The 26306-nt window shown below is 44.1% G+C and overlaps 1 protein-coding gene across 8 annotated transcripts; it reads right to left on the reverse strand.

Moving 5' to 3' along the window:
- Positions 1-342: 342 nt before the first annotated feature.
- Positions 343-26286, reverse strand: LOC128344943 (S-adenosylmethionine synthase-like). Of its 8 annotated transcripts, none has more exons than XM_053296070.1 (10): positions 26260-26277; positions 18441-18541; positions 16198-16275; positions 15011-15133; positions 12139-12254; positions 11466-11609; positions 8546-8764; positions 4107-4289; positions 2456-2589; positions 343-684 (listed from the first exon to the last, which is right to left on the reverse strand). In XM_053296070.1, exons 2-10 carry the CDS (start codon positions 18511-18513, stop codon positions 582-584), a joined length of 1173 nt encoding a protein of 390 aa, XP_053152045.1. In that variant the 5' UTR covers positions 18514-18541; positions 26260-26277; the 3' UTR covers positions 343-581. The 8 variants fall into 8 exon arrangements, with proteins under 8 accessions (XP_053152045.1, XP_053152043.1, XP_053152044.1 ...); XM_053296068.1 differs by lacking the exon at positions 26260-26277 and adding an exon at positions 19659-20100; XM_053296069.1 differs by lacking the exon at positions 26260-26277 and adding an exon at positions 19659-20100 and having other exon boundaries at positions 18441-18566.
- Between the last annotated feature and the right edge of the window lie 20 nt (positions 26287-26306).

Consider the following 26306-nt stretch of genomic DNA (forward strand, 5'->3'; position numbering starts at 1 on the left):
ATGTGTATCTCTAGGTGATGTACACAATGTAAACTGCTTTGAGAGCTTTGGTGAAAAGCGGTATATAAATATCCATAGTAGTAGGAGGAGGAGGAACGGAATGCTGTGAATTTTACTGAAGAAGTGTTGGGGGAAGGAAGGGGTGCTTGACCCTTTCCTTGTGTATAATTTTTTTGATTTTAAAAAAATGCTGATAAAAATTGTCCTCAAACTCTTTTTCCATTTTTGGTAATGTACCATGGATTCCATTCCTCTTTGTTTTGCTTCAGTTTATAAGGGCACACTTACACACAATTATTACACTTTTGAATCATTTCCATTATAAATCAATTAAAAGTGAGATAAACAATGAACAAAATTATTGTATTTGTAAAAAAAATATAAAATGGCTGATTTGCAGCAGTTTCACAATTTTTGAATCATTTCCATTATAAATCAATTAAAAGTGAGATAAACAATGAACAAAATTATTGTATTTGTAAAAAAATTATAAAATGGCTGATTTGCAGCAGTTTCACAATTTTTTCTTCTGACAGTTTAGATCAGATTGACTTCTTTAAAATTTCACCGTCAAAACAACTTTAATAAATCAGCTTTTTAGGTTGCTCCCATGTAAATTCTTCTCTTCCAAAATGCCCGTAGCATGCAGTCTGTTGATAAATAGGACTCTTCAAATTCAGCTCCCTATAAATAAAGAAAAAAATATTTATGTTCTCGGAAGACTACATCATTCTCAGGTTTATAAATGATTACAAAGCCAGAAGCCAGAAAAATGGAAATTGACAATATTACCCTTTTGTTCTACTACAGGTTACTGCTCATAATAAAAATGACTCTGTCCAATTCCAAATTAGTAAAACTTGGATTATAGGCATAAGAATTCTCCAGAAAATATAAACACCTTCCCATCTGATTCAAAATGTTTCAGCTCTTATTCTTGCTTCTCTGAGAGCCAAAGTTCCTTTTCACGTATGCATTGGCATATGAATTGTGAGAAGAGGAAGGAGTATGCAGGAGAGGGGTGGTGAACCTTTTTGCCCCTCCCACACCTACCTTTCTTCTCCTCAGTCCATTGCTCTAGCCACTAAGTTTTCTCTGTTCTAGACTCACTTCTGGTATCAGAGCTCAGAATGGAGACAAGTGACCAGAGCAACTAGCTGTAGGGAAAAGATTCAGTGCCCCTCTCCTGGACGTTTTACACACAGCAGTTTTACTGCGAGGCTTTTGCTTTTAGCTTGCATCTCCTCCGGAATGGAGAATGCAAGTACACATATCGGCAAGATTTTCCCCGAAGTCCCTGCAAGTTATCGGGGAGCAGTCCACACGTGCAGTTCGGGTTTTCCACTGCGCCCGGTTGTAGCCCAATTTATCTCCAGAGTAAAAAACTCCACTATTTTCAACAGTTTTTTGAGAAAGCTTTAAGTTCACAGTAAAGCCTCCCGGTAAACCCGCAGTAAAATCTGCTGTGCGTAAAACCTCCTGGGCATTCCTTTTACTTCAGTACCCATTTGATACATGTGAATGATGGCTTCCTCACATCTTGTTTGGCCCTTAGTTTAAATATATTTGCAGAAAGATGACTCAGATTATATTTGCATACACAAACAAGTTAGAATACAGAATCATAAACGGGAGAACTTCAAGCAACAAGAAACAAGTGTGGTTCCAACGAGCACCTGAACTCTATATACAGCATTTAGCTGCCTCTTCAGGGGGGGAAAAGTGAAGTGACAGGTGGGAAATACTCATTCAAGTGCAAGACGATACATTATTTAATTAAAATCCACATTTGGACCATGCCCCACAAAGGCCCTCACATTGGTTGACAAAAAGCTTTAGAACACAACTTTAAAAATACAGAAACAAAAGCAGCAGACCAAAACTAAGCTCAGTCAAAACCAACAATCAATGTGGACTCAGCCCAACAATCCCAAAAGCCCTTCAGAACAAGTTGGTGGAACTTAAATCTAGGTCTGTTTATATCCTCCTCCCTCAGCTTTCACCAAAAGCTGCCTCAAGGACCTTTTGCTACTCAAGGCATTAATCAGATTTGCTTCCTGGACCATACCCTCAACTGTTTTCCAGACTGCAGCCTCTTTCTCCCATTGAACTACTCCATTTAGTTCTATAGAATGTTCCATTTAGTTCTATGGAAGAGGGGGTACAATTGCCCAACACTTCAGATCATGTATCCCAAGAATCTGGGGTAGAAGAGAAAACTGTGTTCCCCTGGAAGATGTTCTCAATTCATTTGGAGAACCCTTGGAATTCTGACACCCCAGGCAACTGTCTGTAGAGCCACATGGGTTGAGCCAGCCCTAACACGTTTATCCTGGGACTGTTCTGGTTTGTACCTGACACCTGCACATGGGTGATGTGCACATGGGTGATGTGTCATAAGAGCATGACACTAGTTACAGCTATCCCAAAATCCATTCAAGACACACAGACAGACCTTATAATTGGCCCAAGGCGAAGGTCAAAGTTCTTCTGAACAATAGCAAGCAGCTCATCTTCTGATCTGTCAGAAGTGCCATAGTGGAACACTGAGATGGCCAGAGGGTGACTCAACCCAATGGCATAAGACAGCTGAGCGATAAAGCACAAACAAGTTCATCATTGTAGCTAACAAGCATTTTACTGGACAGTCCTATGGTGCCATTATGGCAATGCCCCCACTACTTCAGCATCGTGTTCTGCCAGCATATCCATGAATTTGTACCAGCACTGCAGTCACACTGGGTGGAGGCATTTCTGAAGATGCACTCACTTAAGGAGACTTGTGCAAATCCTATGCTGCTCGACCCATGTTTCAACAGGATCGGATTTGACCCTCAGCTAATAGATACCTCCACAGCTTCACAGGTAATTTATCAGAAGGATATATTGCTAGCCTTTTACTATACAGTCATGCCTTGTCAACTGCGGTTTCACCAACTGCGGTTTTGAGAATATGCGAATGGAAAATTGTGACAGGGCTTCCCAACTGCAACCCAGGTATTTGTGGCTGGTGAGGGTTTTTAGTGATTGGGGGGGGGGGTTTCCAGCAAATTTGGGAAGTTCAGAGGTTCGATCTGCTCATTCCGCTTGGTGACCATTGCTAATCCTTGCTGAACTTTCTGTCCCTTGCTAATTCAAAATGCTTTTGAGTGATTTGGGGGGGGTTCAAAAAAATGTCCAGAGGTTCAATCTGCTAATTCTTCTTGGTGACTCTTGGCGATATTACGGGATTTTTTGTGATGTTTAGAAAAAAAAAAATCTTTATTTTTAGGTCTTTTTGCAGTTGTGGTTCCCCTAACCCCATTTCCCACAGACTTGAATGCTTCATGAACCACAAATTTGCCAACAGTGAGCTTTTGCCAGAATGGAAACCTAGCAGTTGGCAAGGGATGACTGTATTATCTTGCTGGGTGATAAGGCCGAGTCCTTTCCTCGGCAGGAAATGTTGTAGCCTCGTTTCAATGATGAGGAGCAAACAATAGCAAAGGGCACATGACAACAACTGAACGCTCAGGTGTAACATTCTTCATGTGTCCCGTTCTTAAAATCTTATTTGGTGCAAGTAATTTTTATTTTAAACCAAACAAAAACAAGGCAGCTATATCAGTTTGCACCTGGGGTTTCTGCATGCCGGTTTAGTCCTAACGGTTTAGTCCTTAGTCCTTAAGGCTAACTAATATGGCAATAGGGTTGAGAAAGACCCCTGCCCGAGACCCTGGATAGTGCCCTTAAGATCTTAAGATCTAGCACTTGAAATACCATTGGCCATGTTACATGTCAACAGAGCTCTTTGTGTACGCCCACCAATACACATTTGTACTCTTTAATACTTACTAAGGAGCCATGAAATACATCTGGTAACATGTTACATCAGTGAAAAGCTCTTATATATGTAGGTAGCACGGTCACCCAAGATGAGCCATGGTCAGCCTAAGCTATCATTCAGTATAAACAACTGCCCAGCTTTTATTCCCATTTGTTAATTTGTTAACTAGTTGGAAAGATGTTTTGTACCCTTAATCAGTGTAATGTCTATTGCACTATTATTGATATAGCTCTTGTTCACTGAGGGTGCTGCCTAGCTGATAATACCAGCTCTCACTTACCTGGACCAAGACTCTCCTGCAAAGGCCCGCTTTCACCAAGGACTTTGCCACCCAGCGAGCTGCATAAGCTGCTGAGCGGTCGACTTTTGACGGATCTTTTCCCGAAAAAGCACCTCCGCCATGAGCTCCCCAGCCACCATAGGTATCAACAATGATCTTTCTGCCAGTCAGGCCTGCATCACACTAAATAAATAGATATTCACACACATTCCTCAGGACATTCATTCTACTTACATATATTTCAATCTACAATCAGATGTACCTCTGCAAATGCACCCCTGCACTGTCAACAATAAGGGAAACTTAAGATACATCTTTTGCGGCATTTTCTGTAGAACCGTACAAACAGTTCAAGGCAGGCCAGGCAATCATACAACACTGAGCTATCAACGAGAATGAGATGATGGAGATCTATAAGTAGATCTCCAGTCTGTTTGTTTTGAAAATGGCAAATTTAGTTGCGGGGGCCATGCTGCTCAGGAAAGGGTTACAGCCTTTCCCCTACTCTCCATGATGATTTTCCCCAGTTTAAATTACTTCCCAACAAAGCTATATGCCCCACAAGAACTAACCTTTTTTTTCTTCCAGGGAAGTAGGGGCTTAAAAAAAAATCACTTCTTAAAATACTGCTGTGATCTTGCAGAAAGCATGCATGCTTGAATGAATGGATGGATGGATGACATGGGGTGTGTTTTTTTTTTTGTCTTCTAGGGAAGCAAAATAAAGTAGTAATTGTATGATTTAAAAAATAAAAATAAAAAATCCTCTGGAAGCATAAAACATTCCTATATAGATATATCAGATAGATAGATAGATAGATAGATAGATAGATAGATAGATAGATAGATATAAAGCCTCACTGATTGACTGACGCCATAAAACTCCCAGACCAAACCACAAAAGATAGAAACATGCTATTTTCTCAGGTAGTTTCCAGACCTTTTCCAGACCACCTAATCATCATCACCCTGAAAAGATTCATTACTTCCCTGGAAAGTCCAGGTAAACTCTCCCACTGGAAAACATGGTGAATGAGATCTTATAGAGCTAGAAAAAGACTAGAGTCACAGCAAGGTAAGATGTTAAGATGCTTGCAAACTGCAAGCCTTCACTGACTGACATGAAACTCCCACACCAAACCACGAAATATAGAAATGTGCAATTTTCACAGGTAGATCCAAGACCTCACCCAGATTACCTCTCCTCCACCCAAAAAACCTCAAATCCCAGAAAAATGTGTTATTGTCCTGGAAAATGCAGGAAAACTTCCCCATTGGACAGCATAAGGAATGAAACCTCATAGAGGTAAGAAAAGACTAGAATCACGGTGAGATAAGACGTTAATATGCTTGCAAACTGCAAGCCGCTTTACGTGTGTGTGTGTGTGTATCCTTTCTGTAAAGTGTACCGGAATTCCAGAATGAGGTAAAAAGAAAAGAAAAATTCCTTTCCTTTCCACACAATTCCAGAATGTAGCTTAATGTAGAGGCTTCCTTTATTCTTGCTTGAGTCCATTCATCAATACTTCCTCCACAAATTCAAAAAATAAAAATCCAGTAGAACAGCAGATTCTAACACGATCAGTGCAGCTCTGATTAAAAGGCCTGCTAATCTGGAACTTCAAAATCCAGCATGAAATTCATTAACGGAACATACTGTAAGTACTGTATCTCTAAAATAATATTTCTAAAGGGTGCCACCTGGTGGTCACGGCAGTCACCACAGTTACATTTGAGAAGTTCTACCACTTGTACTATCTCGGGCAGCAGCGATATAGGAAGATGCTGAAAGGCATCATCTCATACTGCGCAGAAGGAGGCAATGGTAAACCCCTCCTGTATTCTACCAAAGAAAACCACAGGGCTCTGTGGTCACCAGGAGTTGACACCGACTCGACGGCACAACCTTACCTTTACTTCACTGAAGACCGCTGCTGTTGCATTGTTAAGGCAGCTTTACACATTTTCCTGTAAGGATTTTACACTTCAGGGAGCAATGATTGGTCAGGAGTTTCCTGCAGGGCACATCCATATCACACACAATATTCTAGAAGCCCCATGTTAAAAGGAAAATACAAACAATGGCTAGAAGTGTATGATTCCAGCCATTTCTCAAGTTTTAAATGGTAAACTAAATATCCTGGTGCCCCCAATAAAGTCAGAAACTCAGAGGAGCCCTATAGTGACATTGGACAATTCTTTAAGAAACCTTTGAAGTCAGAGCAAAGAGGATCAGCAGGCTGGTGGTCAGGAATAAGCCAAGGGTCAAGCCAGGGCCGGCTTTAGAGATGGAAGAGGTGGCCAGTCACCTACCTGAAGGGGACACCAATCTGAGCTTGGTGATTTGCTGTTTGCTGAGTGCGCTGTCTGCACTGAAGCCGCAGAAGGCCTTTGGGACTTCAGCGGGACCCCAGAACTGAAGCAGAAGAACAATGGCAGCAAAGCAGCAAATTCCTGAGAAGTAGTTCTGGGCCCTTTTCACAGGCATGGCTGGAAAAACAGTAGGACCTATTATACTGAAAAGGTTTGCAAAGCTGCACAAGCAACACAACTTGGCTACATGGATGAACTAACTCAGGGCACTATTCATCCTCGGGCCTGCCAAAGAGAAGAACCTGAAGCCCAGGGATCAAGCAGGAAACTGGAAGTCAAGGCCAAGGAAGCCAACTAGTAAAGTCAAAAGAGGCAGATATAATGCACCAGAATAAAGAAGACCTTGAAGCGAAGGCAAGGCCTGCTTCAGACAGGAAGCTGCTTCTACCCTTCCCGTTGTAGAGAAAGCCAATGAGTGCCTTCACGGGCAAATCCTGTCCAGGACCTGGAGACAAAAAGTCTTGCAACACCACAGGGAGCTACGGTATACAGAGTCTCAGTTCAGCTTTAAGTGGAGCATCAACTTTCCCAAACACATATCTTTGTGTCCCATCATTATGCCAGGGCGCTTTCCAGACTAGCTGCTCAGCAGCAGCAAAACGCCTCCGTTTGGGCAAGTCGCAATCGGAACGTAAACAGCAGGGGGAGCAGTCTTACAGCAACTAACAACCTGAAAAAACAGCAACTTTTTCACGCCAGATGTACGACATCCTTGCTCCACATTGCAGCGATTAAATTCGCAACAAGGCATTGGAAATGTGAATAGTACCCTGCTATCTGCGTAGGGACTGTGGTGTCATGATGCAGGAAGTGTGGAAGCACACTTCTGAGATACGTCCTGACCCCGTTGTAGGGTCTAGTCTGGAAAGCGCCCTGGTAGAGGATGTGCGGAACAAGACCTTTTATCCTGCAAGGACTACATGGATTGTTGTCTATCTCTGTGTGCTCTGCATACCAGAGACACAGTGCCAGACTTTATTCCTTGCCACAGCAACTCCATACACTGAGGATCCAGTCTATACACATCTGCATAGCTAGCTTCCTTCTGTTTCTTGGTCACACTGGAATCTGACAGAATGTTGACAACTGGCTTTTGATATATAGCAATTATGTCACTTTTGGGGGTTGGGGGTCATATCCAAAAGATGGGAACGCAGTGCTTAGTAGGCATATCTAAAGGACAAGGGGTGGGATCACAAGGCTCAAAAGTCCCTCACTGGCCACTGAAGTACAGCAGGGGTTTCCAACCTGTGGTACTCTGGATGTTGCTGAACTACAACTACCATCATCCCCAGTTACAATTTATTGTGGCTGAGGATGATGGGAGTTTTAGTTCAGCAATGTCTGGAGTACCACAGGTTGGTAACTCTTGAAATACAGGAAGACCTCAGTATCCTCAGATTCATCATCCATGGATTCATGGGTTGCAGTGGCTGGAAAGGACCACAGAAATCATTTCCGGCTGACATTTTTTATTTCAGAGCCTCAAAATGGCTCCATTTTTTTAAAAAATGAGGAAAAAACCTGGCAATTTTCGGGCAATTTCTGGGGCACAGAGCAACTGAGGGGACCAGCGAAGCATAATAGGGACCCCCCCCTCGCATCTCCCAGCCAAATCTGGCCAATTTTTGATCATTTTCTATTATTTCCCTGACGACCAGGAACCTAACCCCTGCGATCCCATAGCCCCAATGACTCAATATTCATGGTTTCCATATCCGTGGTTATAGCTGGGAACAGAACCCCCACTAATACCCCTGCTAACTTGGCAAAAGAGGCACCTTTTAATGTGGTGATTCTTTTTATATAGCAGGGGGAGAGTAACCGGCCCTATCCACCCCCAGCACAGTACTTCCAGTGACTGTTGCTGGTGTCTATCTTATGTTTCTTTTTAGATTGTGAGCCCTTTGGGGAAGGGCAGTATAGAAATCAAACAGATAGATAGATAGATAGATAGATAGATAGATAGATAGATAGATAGATAGATAAGAAAGAGGTCTTCCTGTACAGCAACTCAGCCCAGGAAGGCATGAAATTTGCAGGTTTAATGTCAGAGGGGTATAGTACCTTAGGGCCACCTTCTAGAAATGCTTTACTTGGCAGGAGGTGATAGACTGTGTTCTCATCCAGGAATTTTGTTGGAATCACTTCTTTCACAACTTTATCCATCAGGTCTTTCTGCATTTGCTCCAATGCCACCTCAGGAGCGTGATGTACAGATATAACCAAGGTGTGTACACGTATTGGCTCCACTACACCGCCAATTTCTCTATATTCCATTGTGACCTAAAAGATCCACAACAGGATGTCAGGTTAAATTATGACATTTCTACTGTTACCTAAAACTCAGTGGTGGATTGTCACAATCCTTACTGACCAAGTCTGCTTTACTGATACCCACCCACCCCTGTGAACTCAATGATCTTATTTTCTTGCAGCATTGATCCTGAACATTTTTGCTCCAAAGTAACCTTCATTGGACTTCCAGAAGAACTTTATTCTTCGTAAGCATGGTTAGCCTGAATTTTCATTTTGCTGCGTATCAGATGTGGTTTTTGTCCATACCAGCTACTTAGAGTATTCTACCAAGAATACTATCCAGTGTGTCAAGAGAGAGTTGGCCAACCTTTGTTAATCTGATTACTTGCTAATAGTTAGAATCAGGGCTTATCAGTAGATGTTTTACAATGGGCGCCCCAGGTTAGGACGAAGAGAAGTCTATTTAAATGTGCAATCCATCAAGGTGGGGTCTGATGGGATTTCTGCCAGTGAACTAAGAAATTATTATATCTTAAATCTGGGGCAGAGCCAGACAGATCTGCAAGGTTAGCAAGACAGGAAGCAGTCTTGGGGGCTCAGGGGGAATCCATAGTACTTGGTTTGGGGGGATTTGATGCAGGATCAGCAGGTGGCTACTGGCTTTAGGGATCTGTTTCAACCATGCTCTGCCTGTATATAAGCAGACATGTCATTGGCACCATACATCTCAAGCTGTCCCTTTCATCCAAAGCAAAGGAAACCTTATAGCAGGAGGGGTCAACATGAAGATCTCCAGCTGTTGCTAGACTGCAACTCCCATCACCCCCAGCCACCATAACTTTCAGTTGGGTATGATGGGAGTTGTAGTCCAACAACAGTTGGAGAGGTTGGCCGCCCCTGCCGTACAGAGTTACTTGTGCGTGTCCCACCTCTTGGGGAAGTGGAGAGTGTTAGTATGCATATGGGAAGCCCGGGTTCAAATTCAAGCTTAGCCACACCGCTCACCGAGTAGCCCTGGGCAAGTTCGGCAATACAGTGAGGCAATTCTCACGATCGCCAGGGGTGGGCTGGGAGGGCGCGGTGGGGGAGGCTGCTCTTAATCTACCTTCCCCCCAGATGACCAAACCATCTGGCACGCCTCCTGTGCCCCCACACAGGCAACCCTGCTCCATGCAGCTCTGTGAGGCACGGAGCAGGGTGGGAGGGATCCAGGGCTGGAACTTGTTGTTCCGGCCTCTGGATATCCCACAATGCAATACAAGGATTCCCCCACCAGACGGGCGCTCTGTCCACCCATCTCTGTGTCACCTCGGGCTGAACTCAGTCTGAGGAGACACAGGATACCCAGTAGCCGGGGTAAAGGTATAAGCGCATCCTTAGCCTCAGCTAACAGCTGGGTTTCTTAAGAAGGTTAGGCAGGCAAAGAGCGGAGGGATCCGCAAGGATCCCGCTGCTTCTCACGACCAGCCTAACACCAGCTGGTGAGAACAGCCTCATTATATGAGAAGTTTTCAGATGGTTATCATGTGTCTCCCAGTCATCTAAAGCTAATCCGAGGCCCCCCATCAAATAGTATGATCCCCCAACTGAGCACTGTTCATCTGTGTGGAAGTGCTTCCTGAAGAGGTCATAACATTTTTTAATAACCTACCGTGTGGCTCAGGCTGATCACAGGAAGTGCCACCATGCGTCTGGCTGCCAGGAAAGGACATCAGTGGCAAGGAGAATTATATGGAGTTGGTTTATGAAGTTGGCAGAAACAAATGATAAAACCTTGCTTGGACTGTACTACTTTGAACAGCAGGTAGGGGGAGATTTGCAGGTTTGAATGCTTTCAGTTTTCAAGAGCCCCTGGTGGCGCAGGGGTAAAACTGCTGCCCAGTAACCAGAAGGTTACAAGTTTGATCCTGACCAGGGGCTCAAGGTTGACTCAGCCTTCCATCCTTCCGAGGTCGGTAAAATGAGTACCCAGAATGTTGGGGGCAATATGCTAAAATCATTGTAAACCGCTTAGAGAGCTCCGGCTATAGAGCGGTATATAAATGTAAGTGCTATTGCTATTCAGTTTTTAAAAACACACCTTACAGTATTATAGAAAACTAGTATGTCACTTAACCTTCTCTCTGATGTGCCATTTTTTTCTATACAGAGAGACAGGAGAGGAGAGCTGCTCTTGTGGTAGCAAGCATGACTTGTTCCCTTAGCTAAGCAGGGTCTGCCCTGTTTGCATATGAATGGGAGACTTGATGTATGAGCACTGCAAGATATTCCCCTCAGGGGATGGAGCCGCTCTGGGAAGAGCAGAAGGTTTCAAGTTCTCTCCCTGGCTTCTCCAAGATAGGGCTGAGAGAGATTCCTGCCTGCAACCTTGGAGAAGCCGCTGCCAGTCTGTGAAGACAATACTGAGCTAGATAGACCAATGGTCTGACTCAGTATATGGCAGTTTCCTATGTTCCTACATTTCCCCCTCACAGGGGATCATTCAAATAGGAAACATTGGGCCCCCGCTCTCCTGTTTGCAGTATGAAGTGATACGAGTCCAGAAATAGCTTTACCATGACAAGTTCCAACCATATGTTAAGTTGTTTACCATGTTATGGCTTCTGAATGGCACTGATGGCGCTTGCATGAAGGCTGTAGCATTTGAACGGTCCCTAGGTCCTGATCATGCCAACGGACATAAACTTTCCTATGCTTCTCCATTTGAGTCTTCGTGCTGTTTACCAACCTGAGTTTTCCCATCTGGTCTAACCCAGGGCAAAGTTCCATTCCTCTCCAGCGATTTGATCTTTGCATTCAGTTGATGTGCAAGCAAGATCGTTAAGGGCATGCACTCCTCCGTTTCATCAGTTGCATAACCAAACATCAAGCCCTGCAATAAAACACATATGTATATCACAATGAATGTATCGGCTTCTTCTACAGATTTTAAATTTCTACCGTATTTAAGTTACTGCAAACATTTTCTACAGATCAGAATATTAACTATGATGATATTTTCTTCAAATCCTGATGCTTCTTCCCAGAACACAGATGTTGTGCCACCCCTCCCTCTTCCTTCAAGGCTATGCTAAAGCTCTACATATTGCAGTATATATATATTTCATTCAAGGATTATGGATTCAAATATCAATTTGGGGGTGTGTGCAAGGGCCTGATCCTCTATATATAGGGAGTGATTGTTCATCTGAGTTCACTGGAGAATCTTAAATCTAGGCAATCTTTTCTTACAAGACAAAACAAAAAACAAAAACGACTCCAGTATTGTTATCTATCTTAAACTCTCCCCCTGCCCACACACAGCATTGGCTCAATATCCTTCTCCATCATCTTTCTTCAGTGAAAAATTGATTCAATTTAATGGGGCACTCCTAAAGTGCTTTTAAAAAAAAAAAGGTTACCTGGTCGCCAGCTCCAATATCATCTCCGCCACCCTTTCCACTGGAGATGGCCTGCTTGATTTCATGGCCTTGCTGTTCTAGGGCTACCAGCACAGTGCAAGTCTTGTAATCTAATCCTGTGAAGTTAATATTAAGCCACAATAATGAGCAACATGCTTGTGTAACCTGTTTGGATACAATGGGGACACTTAACTAGTCCCTGTTGTATTATAGCCAGCATCTTTTATCTTTGGCTGTTTAGAAGTTTGTCCCAGTGGGGATCCTGTAGAGAGGGCAGGGGGTGGAATCCAAAATGAAAAAGGAGGGAAAGAGGAAGGAGAAAATGGAGTTGTTTCTGAATAAACTCTTGGTTAAATCTATACAAGATCACTTTGTGTTTGTGAGGGAAGCAGCTATAAAACAGTCCCATTGACAGATACTGAACGGAGGCTGTAATCCTGTGCATATGATTATCAGGGAATAGGCCCCAGATATGAATAGAGCCTATTCCAGATCTGGCAATAGGCCCCAGATTAAGCACAGGGCTACTAATTTATGAATAAATGTGCAGAGGATCAGGCCACACAGTGTAGGGATGTGCATGAACTGAGGTGGCACCACAGGGAGGCGAGGGCAAGCGGGATGTTTAAGAAAAAGGAGAGCAGGTCCTTACCTGCTTCCTGCTATGGCGGTGCTTGTCCCAAGTACCCCTGTGTGGTGCAAGCACACACGACGTCTGCGCAAGCACCGCGCGGGGATATTTAAGGTCCTGGTTTTGACCTTCAAAGCCTTGTGGGGTTTGGCGCCTGTCTACCTACAGACCTGCCTCTCCCATCCAGTTATATCCCATTCAGTCAGATCTGCTCAGATGGCCCTTCTGTCAGTCCCTGATTTCCAAGAGGTTCGGGACGCTAGGACCCGTGAAAGGGCCTTTTCCGTTGCTGCCCCACTTCTCTGGAACTCCCTTCCCCTTCAGATTCGTTTAGCTCCTTCCTTACTGATTTTTTAATCTCTATTGAAGACTTTTCTCTTTCGCCAGGCTTTTGCCCTGTAGTTTACCTATCTGGTTTTTTTCTTTTTTGTTAGTTACTTTAGTTTTTAATTTAGAATGCAATTTTAATGCTGTCTTGCTTTGCATGTTTTTGTACACTGCCCAGAGTCTTCGGAGTGGGCGGTATATTAAATGTTTCAAATAAATAAATAAATAAATAAATATTTGGGGCAAGCGCCACCGCAGCAGGAAGATGCATGTGGCGGCAGAGAGCAAGTAAGGACCTGCTCTCTTTCTTAAAGATCCCCCTCCCTGCAGCGTCGAATCAGTTCAGGCCTCATCCGAACTTGAATGGCACCGAACCAGTGCCTAGCACAATGCTCACTGTGAGCTAACCTACACATAATGAATCATATGATAAAACTGTACCATTTCAGACTGCAGATGAGGGACTCACATGTGTGAATGCTCCCCCCATTTAAAAATATATATAATTAAAAAAACCTCCTGGCACAGAGGAAACTAGATGTTATACAGAAGAGTTCTACCCTAGCCTTCTCCATGATATGCCAACTTTCTTCATCTGAGCACGTTTGGGGGTGGAGAGAGTTCTGAAATGCCAGAGTCCAGGAATGCTTATCATGTGATCTGCCATTTGGGTAGACCACTCTATACAGCGGATTTCACTGGGATGTTAAATTTATAATCTGCATTCTAGTCCAAAAATTGGATTCGAGGCAGCTAGCAAAAACAGACATTATATTACAACATACAACTAAAACATCAGGAAGTTCATTATTCAAGCATAGCTGCCCTCAGTCATCTCTGAAAGCTCTCTAAACAAGTCAGTCTTTACCATCTTCCAAAGTGTCAGGTCTTCGATCGCATCTGCTATTTTCACATCCTCATACCATTCCCCCTGGATACTCAAAATAGATGTCTGAAAGGCTCACAATAGGAATATGTTTACAGATGCATGCTCTAAAGAGTCCTGGAACACAATGCTCCTTACAGCACTTCTGAGACCAGAGGAAAGCTGGTCTTGTGGTAGCAAGCATGACTTGTCCCCTTAGCTAAGCAGGGTCCACCCTGGTTGCTTATGAAAGGGAGACTAGGAGTGTGAGAACTGTAGGATATTCCCTTAGGGCAGGGATCCTCAACGTTGGGCCCCCAGATGTTCTTGGACTCCCATAATCCCCAGCCAACTCCCATAGTCCCCAGCCAAAGGCCACTGGGGGGCCAAGAACATCTGGGGGGCCAACGTTAAGGATCCCTGCCCTTAGGGGATGGAAGAGCAGAAGCTTTCAAGTTCCTTCTCTGGTTTCTCCAAGATAGGGCTGAGAGAGATTCCTGCCTGTAACCTTGGAGAAGCTGCTGCCAGTCTGTGAAGACAATACTGAGCTAGATAGACCAATGGTTTGACTCCGTATATGGCAGCTTCCTATGTTCCTATGACCATTCCCTGCCATTAGCACTGGAATCACCTCAGAGTCCATATTTCAGATCATACGATTCATAGTACTTGGTAGGTACTGAGTGCCACCCCCTCAATTCCTAACTGGCCCTGACAACTGAACATGTTCTAGGTAAGATTATTTCAGAGGAAGTCAAAGCACTGAAGAAGATCTAGTTGCTCTTGCACAGGACATACCCCTTCATTTCCAATTGCTTCATCAAAGTCATTTTGGTAGTACAGTATAATTTTGATGGAAGCCTTGCGCAGAACCCACCCAGGGCCGGACTGGGGGCACTGAGAGGGCGGTGGAATGTATGTAGGGAGGGCATTGGGTTCTGAGCAGTATGGGTGCTTAAGGGTGGGAGTATTCACTGCTGCCGAGTGTGGATGGGGTGCACCGGGAATATGCCCCGTTGCCCTTTGGGCCAGTCCGAGCCTGAACCCACCTTTGGAAGAGTCATCATACCCAATCTTCTTGACTGTGTCTCTCACAACTTGCTGGTAATCAACGACTGCTTTGGAAGTAATTTCACCACAAAGTAAGATCATCCCCGTTTTGGCCACACATTCTGCAAAAATACAGACAGTAAATAAAGATAGTGATATACTGCTGTGTTCCACAGTTTGTTTGTTTGTTTCTAACCATTAATAAGTATGTGCAAACTCCCTTATACCTTTAGGTCATCCAGTAAAGCCCTGCTTTGGATACCCTCTCTAACATTAGGATGGTACAGGACCTTTTCTACCATTGCACCTTTTAAGTGGACCATTCTCCTCCATAAGATCCACCTTCAAGTAAAGGAAGGTGATTATTATTATTATTTTTAATTCCACTGGGTGTATGGAATCTGATGAATGCAGTTAGTGTTCTGTTATAATTAGTGCTGAAATTATTAATCAGTTTTATAGTTAGATTAAACAATTAAAGCTTTAGTTTATTAATAAAGTAGTTCTACTCTTTGCCCTTTCTGGTTTAATGCAAACACTTGCTTGCTAGTATCATGGAGGCCTAAATACGACCTTCCATGCAGCAGTATGGGGGATAGTTTTGTTGCAGGGGGACCACCTGTTTACTGCTCTCCTCCACCCCCACCCTTTTGAGGAGTCTATAATCTAAAACTAAAGCAGAAAAAAAGAAAGAAAACGTTTGGATAGCCTTGCTACTATTCTCTATATGCAGATTGTTTCCACATTTTAAGAGGCTATATGGCTGTTACTGTTGTTCAGTCACAAAAACAATCAGAAAAATAAAAGTTAAAACATTTTGTTGTTGTTGAAATTTTTGTATGGTAACAAAATGCGGGGAAGAGTTATCTCATCAGTGATTTCACAGGCACCGGCCAATACCTGCCAGTAATACTTGTAAAACCACAGTATGCTAGGCATTCCAAACTGTAATGAATGCATGGGCTAGGAGGGGAGGGGAGAAAATGGCATTTTCTCATTTGGTCAAATGATATTTTCTCTGTTAATTGTTAGGGAGAAGAGAATTTCTCCCCCAGACATCTAACAGCTGTGATTGTACTGCATACCAAAACAATCACCTCCCGTAAAGCTCCTAGTGGAACAAAGCATGACCCTTCTCTGTTTTGTTATTCTGCTTCTGCTACCTCAATCCATATATAAGACTCACCACAGGCAACCTTGGCATCTGGATCAACCTTGATATGAGCATCAAGAACAGCATCACTGATCTGGTCACACATTTTATCTAGAAACAAAGCATAAAGCAGCCACGTGCTTCATAACTAAATTCCTCAGACTTTATGTAACAAAACACCCCAGAGCATGTTTTAAGGGCACATGATACAGCCACCTTGCTGAACCTAAGCTAGTCTTGGTGTGGTCAGTGCCTGCACGGGAGACCCATGTATGTATGTCACCTTTGGGGATGGGGCCATAACGTAGTGGTGGAACACCTGCTTTGCATGCAGAAGGCTTCAGGTTCAATCCCCGACCTTTCCAGATAAGGCTGGGAAAGGCTCCTACCTGAAACCTTGGAGACGCTGCCGCCAGTCAGCCTAGACAGTACCAAGCTAGATAGACCAATGGTCTATGGACTCAGTATAAGGCAGCTTCCTGTGTGCCTAACCACCCCAGCTACACTGAGAGCAAATAATGTCGCCAGCCTTCCAGGATTGGCCTGGTCTCTCCAGAAATCAGCACCAGTCTCCAGGAGGTTTTCCAAATGGCGATTTACTCCTGCTTCACAACAGGCTGCTGTACTGGTACCCTGCTTCACAACAGGGTAGGAGTGAGTTCATACCATGAAGGTATTTACAGCGCCTGCAGTGCAGTGCTGCTCATATAGCCAGTGCCACGGGGATGTAGCTATCATAGCCAGTGCCACCGGGATGTAGCAGTTGGGTTCAAAGAACTCAGGCCCCCCCACCCAGCTCCTGAGCGCCCCCCCCCCCAGCTCCCCCCCTCCCTATTTTCATCATCTCCCTCACTCCGAGGGGCTGCCAGGGAGAGGGGTGAACACGGGTCATGAGAGCTCAGAGGAAGGCAGCCATTATAGGCAAAGACTACGTTATTGTGTAACAGGAAGTGACAAGTTCAACAAAAGGTACAGGCAGGAAGAAGGAAGGAAGGAAGGGAGTCGGCCTCCAATTAAGATCACCGCTAGCAAACGCTAGCGCCACCTACTGGCTGGACATATTACAACAACATTTCCATACAGGCCCCCTCTTCCCTCGCTACGCCCTTGAGTGCCATCCCCTCAATTCCTAACTGGACAGACTTGTTCCCTGGGCCCTGCTGCAGTCACCTTCTGGTCTACAGCGCAAAAATCTCACTAGCTCCAGAATTTATTTATGTATTTATTTTTAAATTTATTATATTTGTGTACCACCCCAAACTTCCGTCTTTGGACGGTTTACATCAACATAAAACATATTAAAACATGAATTAAAACCTCGAAACAATTTAAAACCATAATCTTAGTTAATTTCCTCTTCCTTTTTCTTCCTTTTGGAGAGATCCAAAAGGATCCGCAGAGTCACATTTCCTCTGTAGATAGCCAATTGGAGATCATCCATCAGGCTGACCAAGGCTGTCTCAAACCCATAGCCCACTTGAAAGCTGGTTTGAAATGGGTCTAGATAATCTGTATCACTCAAAAGTGCCTGGAGCTGAGAGGCCACCACCCACTCAATCACCTTGCCCAATCATGGAAGATTGGAAACGGGTCTGTATAATTCGTTGATTCCGATGATCCAACGCAGATTTCTTCAAGAATGGCCCAATAATTAAGACAAGGAGGCATCCATTGTGCCCTCCCTCAGAGAAGCATTTATAACATTTACCAGGCCCTCTCTGATAATATAATTGCTGGATGAAATAAGTTGGGCAAGGTTCAAAAGAACAGGTGGTAGGATGTATAGTCCCAAGCAGTATGTCCACATCCTCAGGAGTCACAAACTGAAAGTGATCCAGTCTAATCCTATAAGAGGAGTTGCTTGACACCTCCACAGTAGACTCTGCAATAACTGTGGGATCCAGTCTGGCCCAAATACGAGAGGTTTTATCTGCAATAATATAACTGTTTCATCCCACCCCCATCTGGGTTGACTCTGTGCCACTGCTGTTAGTCAAGAGAAAAAAGCTTCTATTGGCAATTAGAACTTTTTATCCTTAATAAGCAGCAGCGGGGGAAGGGGCATGATCAAGACAACTGGGGGTGGGGTGAAAGCTTTCCTTCCCATTCAATCTGGCTGCTATTTACGGGTAGTTTTTTTGTGGGCAGGGGGAGGTTAAGCACAGAAACTCCATGCACACATTCCCTATAACGTACAATCTGACTTTTGAAAGAGGCTATTAAGGAGTTCTATTTTACGTGGCTCTAACTGCCAGAGAAGAAACTCATTTACATACCTGAATGCCCTTCTGCAACAGACTCAGATGTGAACAGAAATCTCTTCTCTTTCACTGCAGCGTTGCACGACATTTTACCCAATTTTTTTAAAGTCCAGAAACTATAGAATAAAATTAAAAGGGAATCTGCAGGAACAGATTTACAGTTGGTATGCAGGGGAAGGAAGGAAGTGCAATATGAGGAGTGATTTCATGTAACTGAACTGCTGTGTTAACTGTTTATCTCTGCTTATAATTCAAAGTCCACAAGTAAAGGTGCAGTTCGGTAATTTTACCACCTGGACCTAACGGCCTTACGCCCCCGCCTCCACCAAATTCTTACTTGAATCATGCCAATGAATTCAAACGCAACATGGAACATTAATCAACAGCTTCTAGCAACCATTTTGAGAACTGTCAAAAATAACATGCTATCTGCCAACTGCAAATCTGCAACATAGGTTTCCTGCTTTGCCACCAGCTACATAGTCTTTCGAGCACCTTCATAATTATTAAATAAGCACTTCACACAATAAAAATCAATAACGTGTGTAGCTATGCTAGCTGGGGATAAGCAAGAACTTTTTCCCCCTTCTGTTTGTAGCTCCTCACTATGCTCTTATCCAAACTTCATGGCACCTTTGGCTCATACTTAGAAAGGACTTCTCCCTGTGCTTCTCCTTCACAGCGACTTCCCATTCAATGACTTATTCTCATGTTTCTGGTTTAGAGCTTCTTGATCATTCAGAAGCCAAGGGAGATCATGTGGGAAATGCAGAAGAAAGCAAGGTGCATGCGCTCCCGTCACAATCAGGGAGCATGTGCGCCCATCGCCGTCTTCAGTAGACTCTTGCCAGGGCCAGTGGAAGAATCAGTTATCTCACTTGCAGGAGAGAGCCGATCCTCCTGCTCTGGCAACGGCATGAGTGAGGGAGGCAGGCTGGGCCAGGCCAGAAGAAAGGCAGGAGCGGGGTGGGGGAGGAAGCGGCAGGTGGGTGCCCCCCATGTGCGCCGGGGGGGGGGAGGAGATTGCTGGTGCCACTGGCAGGGCTCCCCTGAGAGTGGACACCCAGATATAGGCCCTGAAGTCCAGGGGTAATGGTGCCTCTGTCCACAAGGTAAAAATCAGACTCTTAGCAGGTTTTGCATAACATTGTCTTAGCAGTGTCATGCCCCTGTCCTCAGATAGCGAAGGGGAAGAGGATGCTGACAGTCCTCCAGCCAACGACGCAGGGGTACCTGAAGGGCAGAGACCGGCTGTCAGTCCGCAAGAAAGAGCTGAAGCAGGACCGGTTGCCGTTCCAGAACAAGCAGAGCAGTCAGAGGCAGCAGAGACAGGGAGTGGAGAGCAGGACCCTGAGTGAAACGGGGAGCCTCCTCTGACTCCGCTACAAAGGAGAATTGCGAGACGCCCACAGCAGCTGGGAAACTATCCGAAGAAGCAAACGTCTCCTTAATAGGGCTGATAAACCCTGAATCTGTGCCAGCTGAGAGCCATCACGCCAGGCTATACATCAAGTCTGCAGACTGCAGCCAGGCACTGGGAAAAAAAACCCATACGTCATTCGTGGAGCGTCTACCAGCCCCCAGCCTGAGCCAAGGAGCTTCCCAGCCGTGGGTCTTGGCCTCTGCAGCCCAGACTGCTTTCCTGCCTCAAACCATGTCTCCTGCCAGGCCCTGCTCTAGTCCCTGCTCTGAATGCTGACAGCTAGACTCCAGCGCCGGAAGGACTGGCTGCTGACAAGCAGCACAATATCTTCTATGATCCTTGGGGGCCCCCCCGTCGCACTTCAGGCCAGTTGATGATCTTCTCTGGGCAGGCAGTACTTCCAGCTGGACCTTTTATTATTCTTATTAATACAAATATTTATATACTGCCTTTCAACGAAAAAAAGTTCTCAAGGCAGTTTGCATAGAAAAAGAAATAAGATGCACCTGCCAAGAAAGATGCATTAGTCTGGTGTTGTTAGTTAACAGTGTAGCCACCAGTATCATTTAGGGCTTTTCAGTCTCTGCCAATCTTACAACTGTACCTTATGCTCTCTCTTAGCGATAGGTTAGCACTTCCAGCACTACCTATAAAAGCTGTGCTGGATTGACTGTATTCCTTTCGAGCGAGGTTATTTGCTTGGTACAGTTTTCAAGCAGTGCTCTTGCTGACCTTTCCTAGAGAAATTCCAGAGTTTGTTCTGAAGTACCATTTCTGATGTATTTGGATTGAATAGAATCTGTGTAGTATGACTGCTATTGTTAAGCTTCCAAAAATGAAGGCAAGCACAGAAACATAGGCTCAGTTATTCTGCTTACTTGGCAGTTAACAAAGATTAAATTTGCACAAGAACAAATTCCAGTAATTATTTTGTGTTGGCCACTGTGAGTTACCACCTCCTGGACTCTGTGAGTTACCACCTACCTCACTAATAAAAGCGAGATAATTTGTTAAATATTAACTGGAAGGATAATAAAAACAACTAAGTTCTTCCCACATAATGTGTGTGGCTTTGTCATGAAGGATTGGAAGTTGGTACATAGCATTTAATGATTTATCTTCTAGTACTTAGCTGAACAAATTAACATACTTGTGTAAACGTTACAACACCTCTTTTGGTTCAGTTTTAATAACAAATGAACCCTTGGTTTTTCCATGTATAAGAACTTTAAGTAGCTTTTAGCTAGCAGTACATCCAGGAGCTCTAACAGAAAATTGACAAGTCTGACTATTTTGTAAGAATTTATTTATTTATTTTATTTTTAAACATTTATATCCTGCTCTTCCTCCAAGGAGCCCAGAGCAGTGTACTACATACTTGAGTTTCTCCTCACAACAACCCTGTGAAGTTGGTTAGGCTGAGAGAGAAGTGACTGGCCCAGAGTCACCCAGCTAGTTTCATGGCTGAATGGGGATTTGAACTCGAGTCTCCCCGGTTCTAGTCCAGCACTCTAACCACTACACCACGCTGGCTCCCGTAATCTTTTCAAGGTTAAAACTGAAAAAATGTATAGGTGAGTTGACTGCTTTGTCTTAGGTTCTACCTTTGGAGCTCTATGTTGCTCCACACAGTAATCTCAGTTGGGATCTAAGTAAGCTGTTTAAAGAACTGCTAGCTTCCTTCATACTTTGTGTTAAAAGGTACAAACAAGCCTGTTCTGCATCTTGTCTCTGATCAGCTCTTGTGTTGAGTCTGGACGGTTCATCATCTCATCTTAACTTGAAAGTTGAAGATCCTTATGCTGAGTGGGATTCCACAGGAGGAAAAGGCCAAGAAAACAAAATAAAAGGAAAAGAGAACAGAGGCAGGCAAGGAGAACAAACTTGTGGGAGGATGTTGCAAAGCAATGCAAAAATGGTTGCACTAGCTAGCTGCTCGTTAGTGTTGTGCTGCAGCATGTTTTGCTGGTCTTAATGGGGACGCTTGCGCAATGGCGCTCGTGTGCAAATCTCTGTGTTTAGTACTGCTAAACTAGCTGCTTGTGCTAGTGCAAATTTGCTTGGTTGTTCTGGATATCAGCCATTTTTCACATGGTTCATTTAGAACTGCCTAAAGAGTTTGATTAAGTTCAAACAGAATAATTTCACCAACAGAAGTTACTTCTATAAGCAAGCGGCGCACATATGTTCTTGTATCCCTAGCACTTGTTTCTATAATCTCAAGGTGGTTCACATTAAAGTTAAAACAAGACTACAAAAATTACAAAATTAAAATATCAGCTAGAATATAAAAATACAGATCTGATTAAAAGATTTTAGAACAAGCAGAATATAATCATACAAGATACAAAGCAGCAGCAATAGGAACTATCATATAAAAACCTGGGCAAAAAGTCAAGATTTCACACTCTTTCTAAAAACTGTGATGGAGACTGAGGAGCAGATGGCCAGCGGGAGAGTATTCCAGATTCTGGAGGTAACAACTGAGAAGGCTCTGTCCTGTGCGCACGACAGCTGAGCCTCCCTCAGTGTTGGCACCTGGAGCAGAGCCCCCCTGGATGACCCCATCAAGTGGGCAGCAACCTTTGGGAGCAGGCAGTCCCTCAGGTATCCAGGGCCCAAACCATTAAGGGCTTTAAAGGTCAGAACCAGCAACTTGAATTGGACTGTGAAACAAATTGTCAGCCAATGCAGCACTTTCAAAATAGGTTTGATATGACCCCAGCAGGCAGCTCCAGATAAAATCCTAGCTGCCACATTTTGCATAGGAACATAGGAAACTGCCATATACTGAGTCAGACCATGGGTCTATCTAGCTCAGTATTGTCTTCACACACTGGCAGCGGCTTCTCCAAGGTTGCAGGCAGGAATCTCTCTCAGCCCTATCTTGGAGAAGCCAGGGAGGGAACTTGGAACCTTCTGCTCTTCCCAGAGCGGCTTCATCCCCTGAGGGGAATATCTTGCAGTGCTCACACATCAAGTCTCCCATTCAGATGCAACCAGGGCAGACCCTGCTTAGCTATGGGGACAAGTCATGCTTGCTACCACAAGACCAGCTCTCCTAGCTGCAGTTTCTGAAAATTATTTAAGGGCAGCCCCACATAGTAATCTAGCCATGACATGACTAAGCCATGGGTAATTGTGTCCAGATCTGCCTTCTCAAGAAAGAGATGCAGCTGGTGCAGTAGCCGAAGCCATGCAAAGGCACCCCTGGCCTTCACCTCCACCTGAGCTTCTAAAAGCAGAGCCAAGTCCAGCAATAACCCCAAGCTTCATACTTGTTCTTTCAAAAGAAGTGCAACCCCATCCAGAACCGGTAGAGTCTCCTCAACCCAATTGCCTCTTCTACTAACCAATATTACCTCCATCTTGTCCGGATTCAATCTCAGTTTATTAGCCCACATCCAAACCATCATGGCCTCCAACCCCCAATTTAGGACATCCGCTGCCTCCCTAGGATCAGGCGACAAGGAGAGATGGAGCTGAGTGTCATCTACATATTGCTGACAACTCACTCCAGGACCCCAAATGACTTCTCCCAGTGGTTTCATGGAGATGTTAAACAGCATGGGGGACAAAACTAAACTTTGAGGGACACCACAGGGTAATGGCCATGGAGCCAAGCAGTAGTCCCCCAGCACTACCTTCTGGATCCTTCCCACAAGAGAGCACCGAAGCCACTCCAAAGCAGCACCCCCAGTTCCCATACTCGAGAGGCAGTCCAGAAGAATACCATGGTCAATGGTATCGAATGCCGCTGTGAGGTCCAGCAGAACCAACAGGGATCACTCCCCCTGTCTAGCTCCTGGTGTAGGTCATACACTAGAGTGACCAAGGCAGTTTCAGTCTTAGGATGGAAGCCAGACTGAAAAGTGTCTAGATAATCCACATCATCCAAGACCCTCTGCAACTGGGATGCCACCTCATGCTCTTATCACCTTGCCCAAAAAGAGAAGGTTAGAGACAGGTCATAGTTGTCCGGGTTGGCGGGATTAAGAGAGGGCTTTTTAAATAATGGTCTTACCATCGCCTCCTTGATGCATAATGGCATCCTGCCCTCCCTTAGGGAAGCATTAATGATCACCTCCAACCATCTACCTGACCCCTCCCTGGCAGGTTTTTTTTAAACCTTGAAGGGCAAGGGTCAGGAGCACACGATGTCACTTGCATACTGCTGAGGATCTTGACAACATCCTCAGGCTCTACTATCTGAAAAGAATCCAACACAATAGGACCAGATGGTACTTAAGGAACGTCTGCTGGAACTGCCAAAACCCTGGAGTCCAAATCAGCAGGGATGTGAGCAACTTTATTTTCAAAGTAACATGCAAACCAATCACAACAATAGGTTGTAGATGATTCCCGCCCCCCATTACTCCTTTTTTTTTTTTTTAAGAGGACAGCTGGTCTTGTGGAAGCAAGCATGACTTGTCCCTGTTGGAGATGAAGTTCCAGTGCATCGACCTTTTGCACCAACAGTCCTATTGACCACTAGGGGCATTGGGAGTAGAGATAGTGAGTAAGGATCTCCCTATCTGTCCCTACTCTATGACCCCTGAACTGACTCTGCAGCACTTCCTGTGCTGAGTCACAATTCTTCCTTTCCTCCTAGAGAGCAGATGGAAACATCTCTCTCTCTCCTTACCTATCCATTATGTAGTCCTTTAAATTAGATATAGGTCTTCCCTATCTAAGTGTATTTAACCAATAAATATTTAGTGTTTAGTCATACGTACAAGGATCTCCATGTATTTGCTCTAAATAGCTGCAGTATCCAAACCATCCTCTGCTACCTACTCTGTAACTGGAGCATGTGCTCATTCTTTAGTGCTCTGCTGTTTTACCTATTGTGGGTTTAAAAAATCAACAACCTCTAACAGTCCCCTTAGCTAAGCAGGGTCTGCTTCCACAACACAACTGATTTATTCTAGATGCAGTACTGGTGTTTAGAGACTCTTAGGACTGATTTTGAAACAGTGACACAGCTGTGGATTAAATTTCACCCTTCTGGGGAGAATCTTTACTGTGGAAAAGGCTATCACAGGTGCTTGCTTCTCTTGTTGCTGAACAGGGTCGTCCCATATTGTGTGAATGACAGGGTATGTCAACAAGAGGAAATGCCTTAAGCACTTTAGACATCTTTCCCTTGGATCATGAAACTAATGAATTAGCAGCCCTTAATCAGTTTAAATTCTGTGACAAACATGCAGATGTTAATGTACCATAACTGAACAAAAGGTTGATTTGAATGCTTTTGTTAACTCTTCCAGTGGACATGATAGATATTTGGTAACAAACAAGGCATAGTGTTTTTCCAGTGTGTACATAATTTGCCCTTTGTAAAGTTAAAGTATTTTTATATTTGTAGCTAATGAACACTTCTGCTTGTCTATTTACGGGAAAAACAAAGGTATGTTGCTAACTTTATTTTCAGAAAGTATGAAATCTTCACCCAATGTATATTTGGGTGAAACATCTCAAGAAACGGATGCCAGCTACGTCTGTTTCTTGAGATGAACAACCTCAGAACAGTGGTACATACACTGATAGCCTCCAGGCTGGACTACTGCAATGTGCTTTATGTGGGGCTGCCTTTGTACGTAGTCTGGAAACTGCAGTTGGTACATAATGTGGCCGCCAGGTTGGTCTCTGGGTCATCTAGGAGAGACCATAATACTCCTGTGTTGAAAGAGCTACACTAGTTGCCGATATGTTTCCAGGCAAAATACAAGGTGCTGGTTATTACCAGCTTAGGCCCTGGGTATTTAAGAGAACGTTTTCTTCACCATGAGCCCCATCACCCGTTAAGATAGTCTGGAGAGGTTCATCTGCGGTTGCCACCAATTCGTCTAGCAGCTACTCAGGGACGGGGCTTCGTTGCTGCCCCTAGGCTTTGGAATGGGCTCCCTGTTGAAATAAGAGCCTCCCCATCTCTGACAACTTTTAAAAAGGCACTGAAGACACACTAATTCATCCAGGCTTTTAACTAGATTTATAGTTTTAATACTTTTAATGTTGGGTTTTAAATGATTTTAATGTTTAAATGATTTTAATTGTAAGCTGCCCAGAGATGCAAGTTTTGGACGGTACAGAAATATGTTAAATAAATAAATAAAGGTAATTATGTCATACCACATCTCAGTGCGCTCTGATGAAACAGAGCAGCAAACAGAGTATTCCCTTGAGTTAAAATACTAGATTATGATCATGCTTAGAGGTTTCAAAAGAGCAGCAATTTTGAAAAAGAGCAGTTGAAAGCCCAAGCCACAATACGGCTGCACGTGGGATCTTCAGGATTATTTCTGAATGTTAAAATAGACAAGGCTTAGAATTCAGTTTAAGCATGAAGATACTGGAGAGAGAGAATCCAATCCCTTTTTTATCTAAAGGAAACGAATCTTGTTTACATACAGCTGAGTGGCGACAGGCTAGAACTCTACACGTCTCTCTCTCGCCGC

The sequence above is a fragment of the Hemicordylus capensis genome, chromosome 2 (genome assembly GCF_027244095.1).
Source record: "Hemicordylus capensis ecotype Gifberg chromosome 2, rHemCap1.1.pri, whole genome shotgun sequence".
NCBI lineage: Eukaryota > Metazoa > Chordata > Lepidosauria > Squamata > Cordylidae > Hemicordylus > Hemicordylus capensis.

What these genes read in the sequence shown, in the direction of transcription:
- LOC128344943 (XM_053296067.1), bottom strand. Translation starts at nt 19,118, where the DNA reads ATGGGAAGTCGCTGTGAAGGAGAAGCACAGGGAGAAGTCCTTTCTAA. An exon ending in GTATGATGACTCTTCCAAAG is followed by an intron (nt 12,255 to 15,010) that starts GTGGGTTCAGGC and finishes TTAACTTCACAG; the next exon opens with GATTAGATTACAAGACTTGC. An exon ending in ATATTGGAGCTGGCGACCAG is followed by an intron (nt 11,610 to 12,138) that starts GTAACCTTTTTT and finishes GTTTTATTGCAG; the next exon opens with GGCTTGATGTTTGGTTATGC.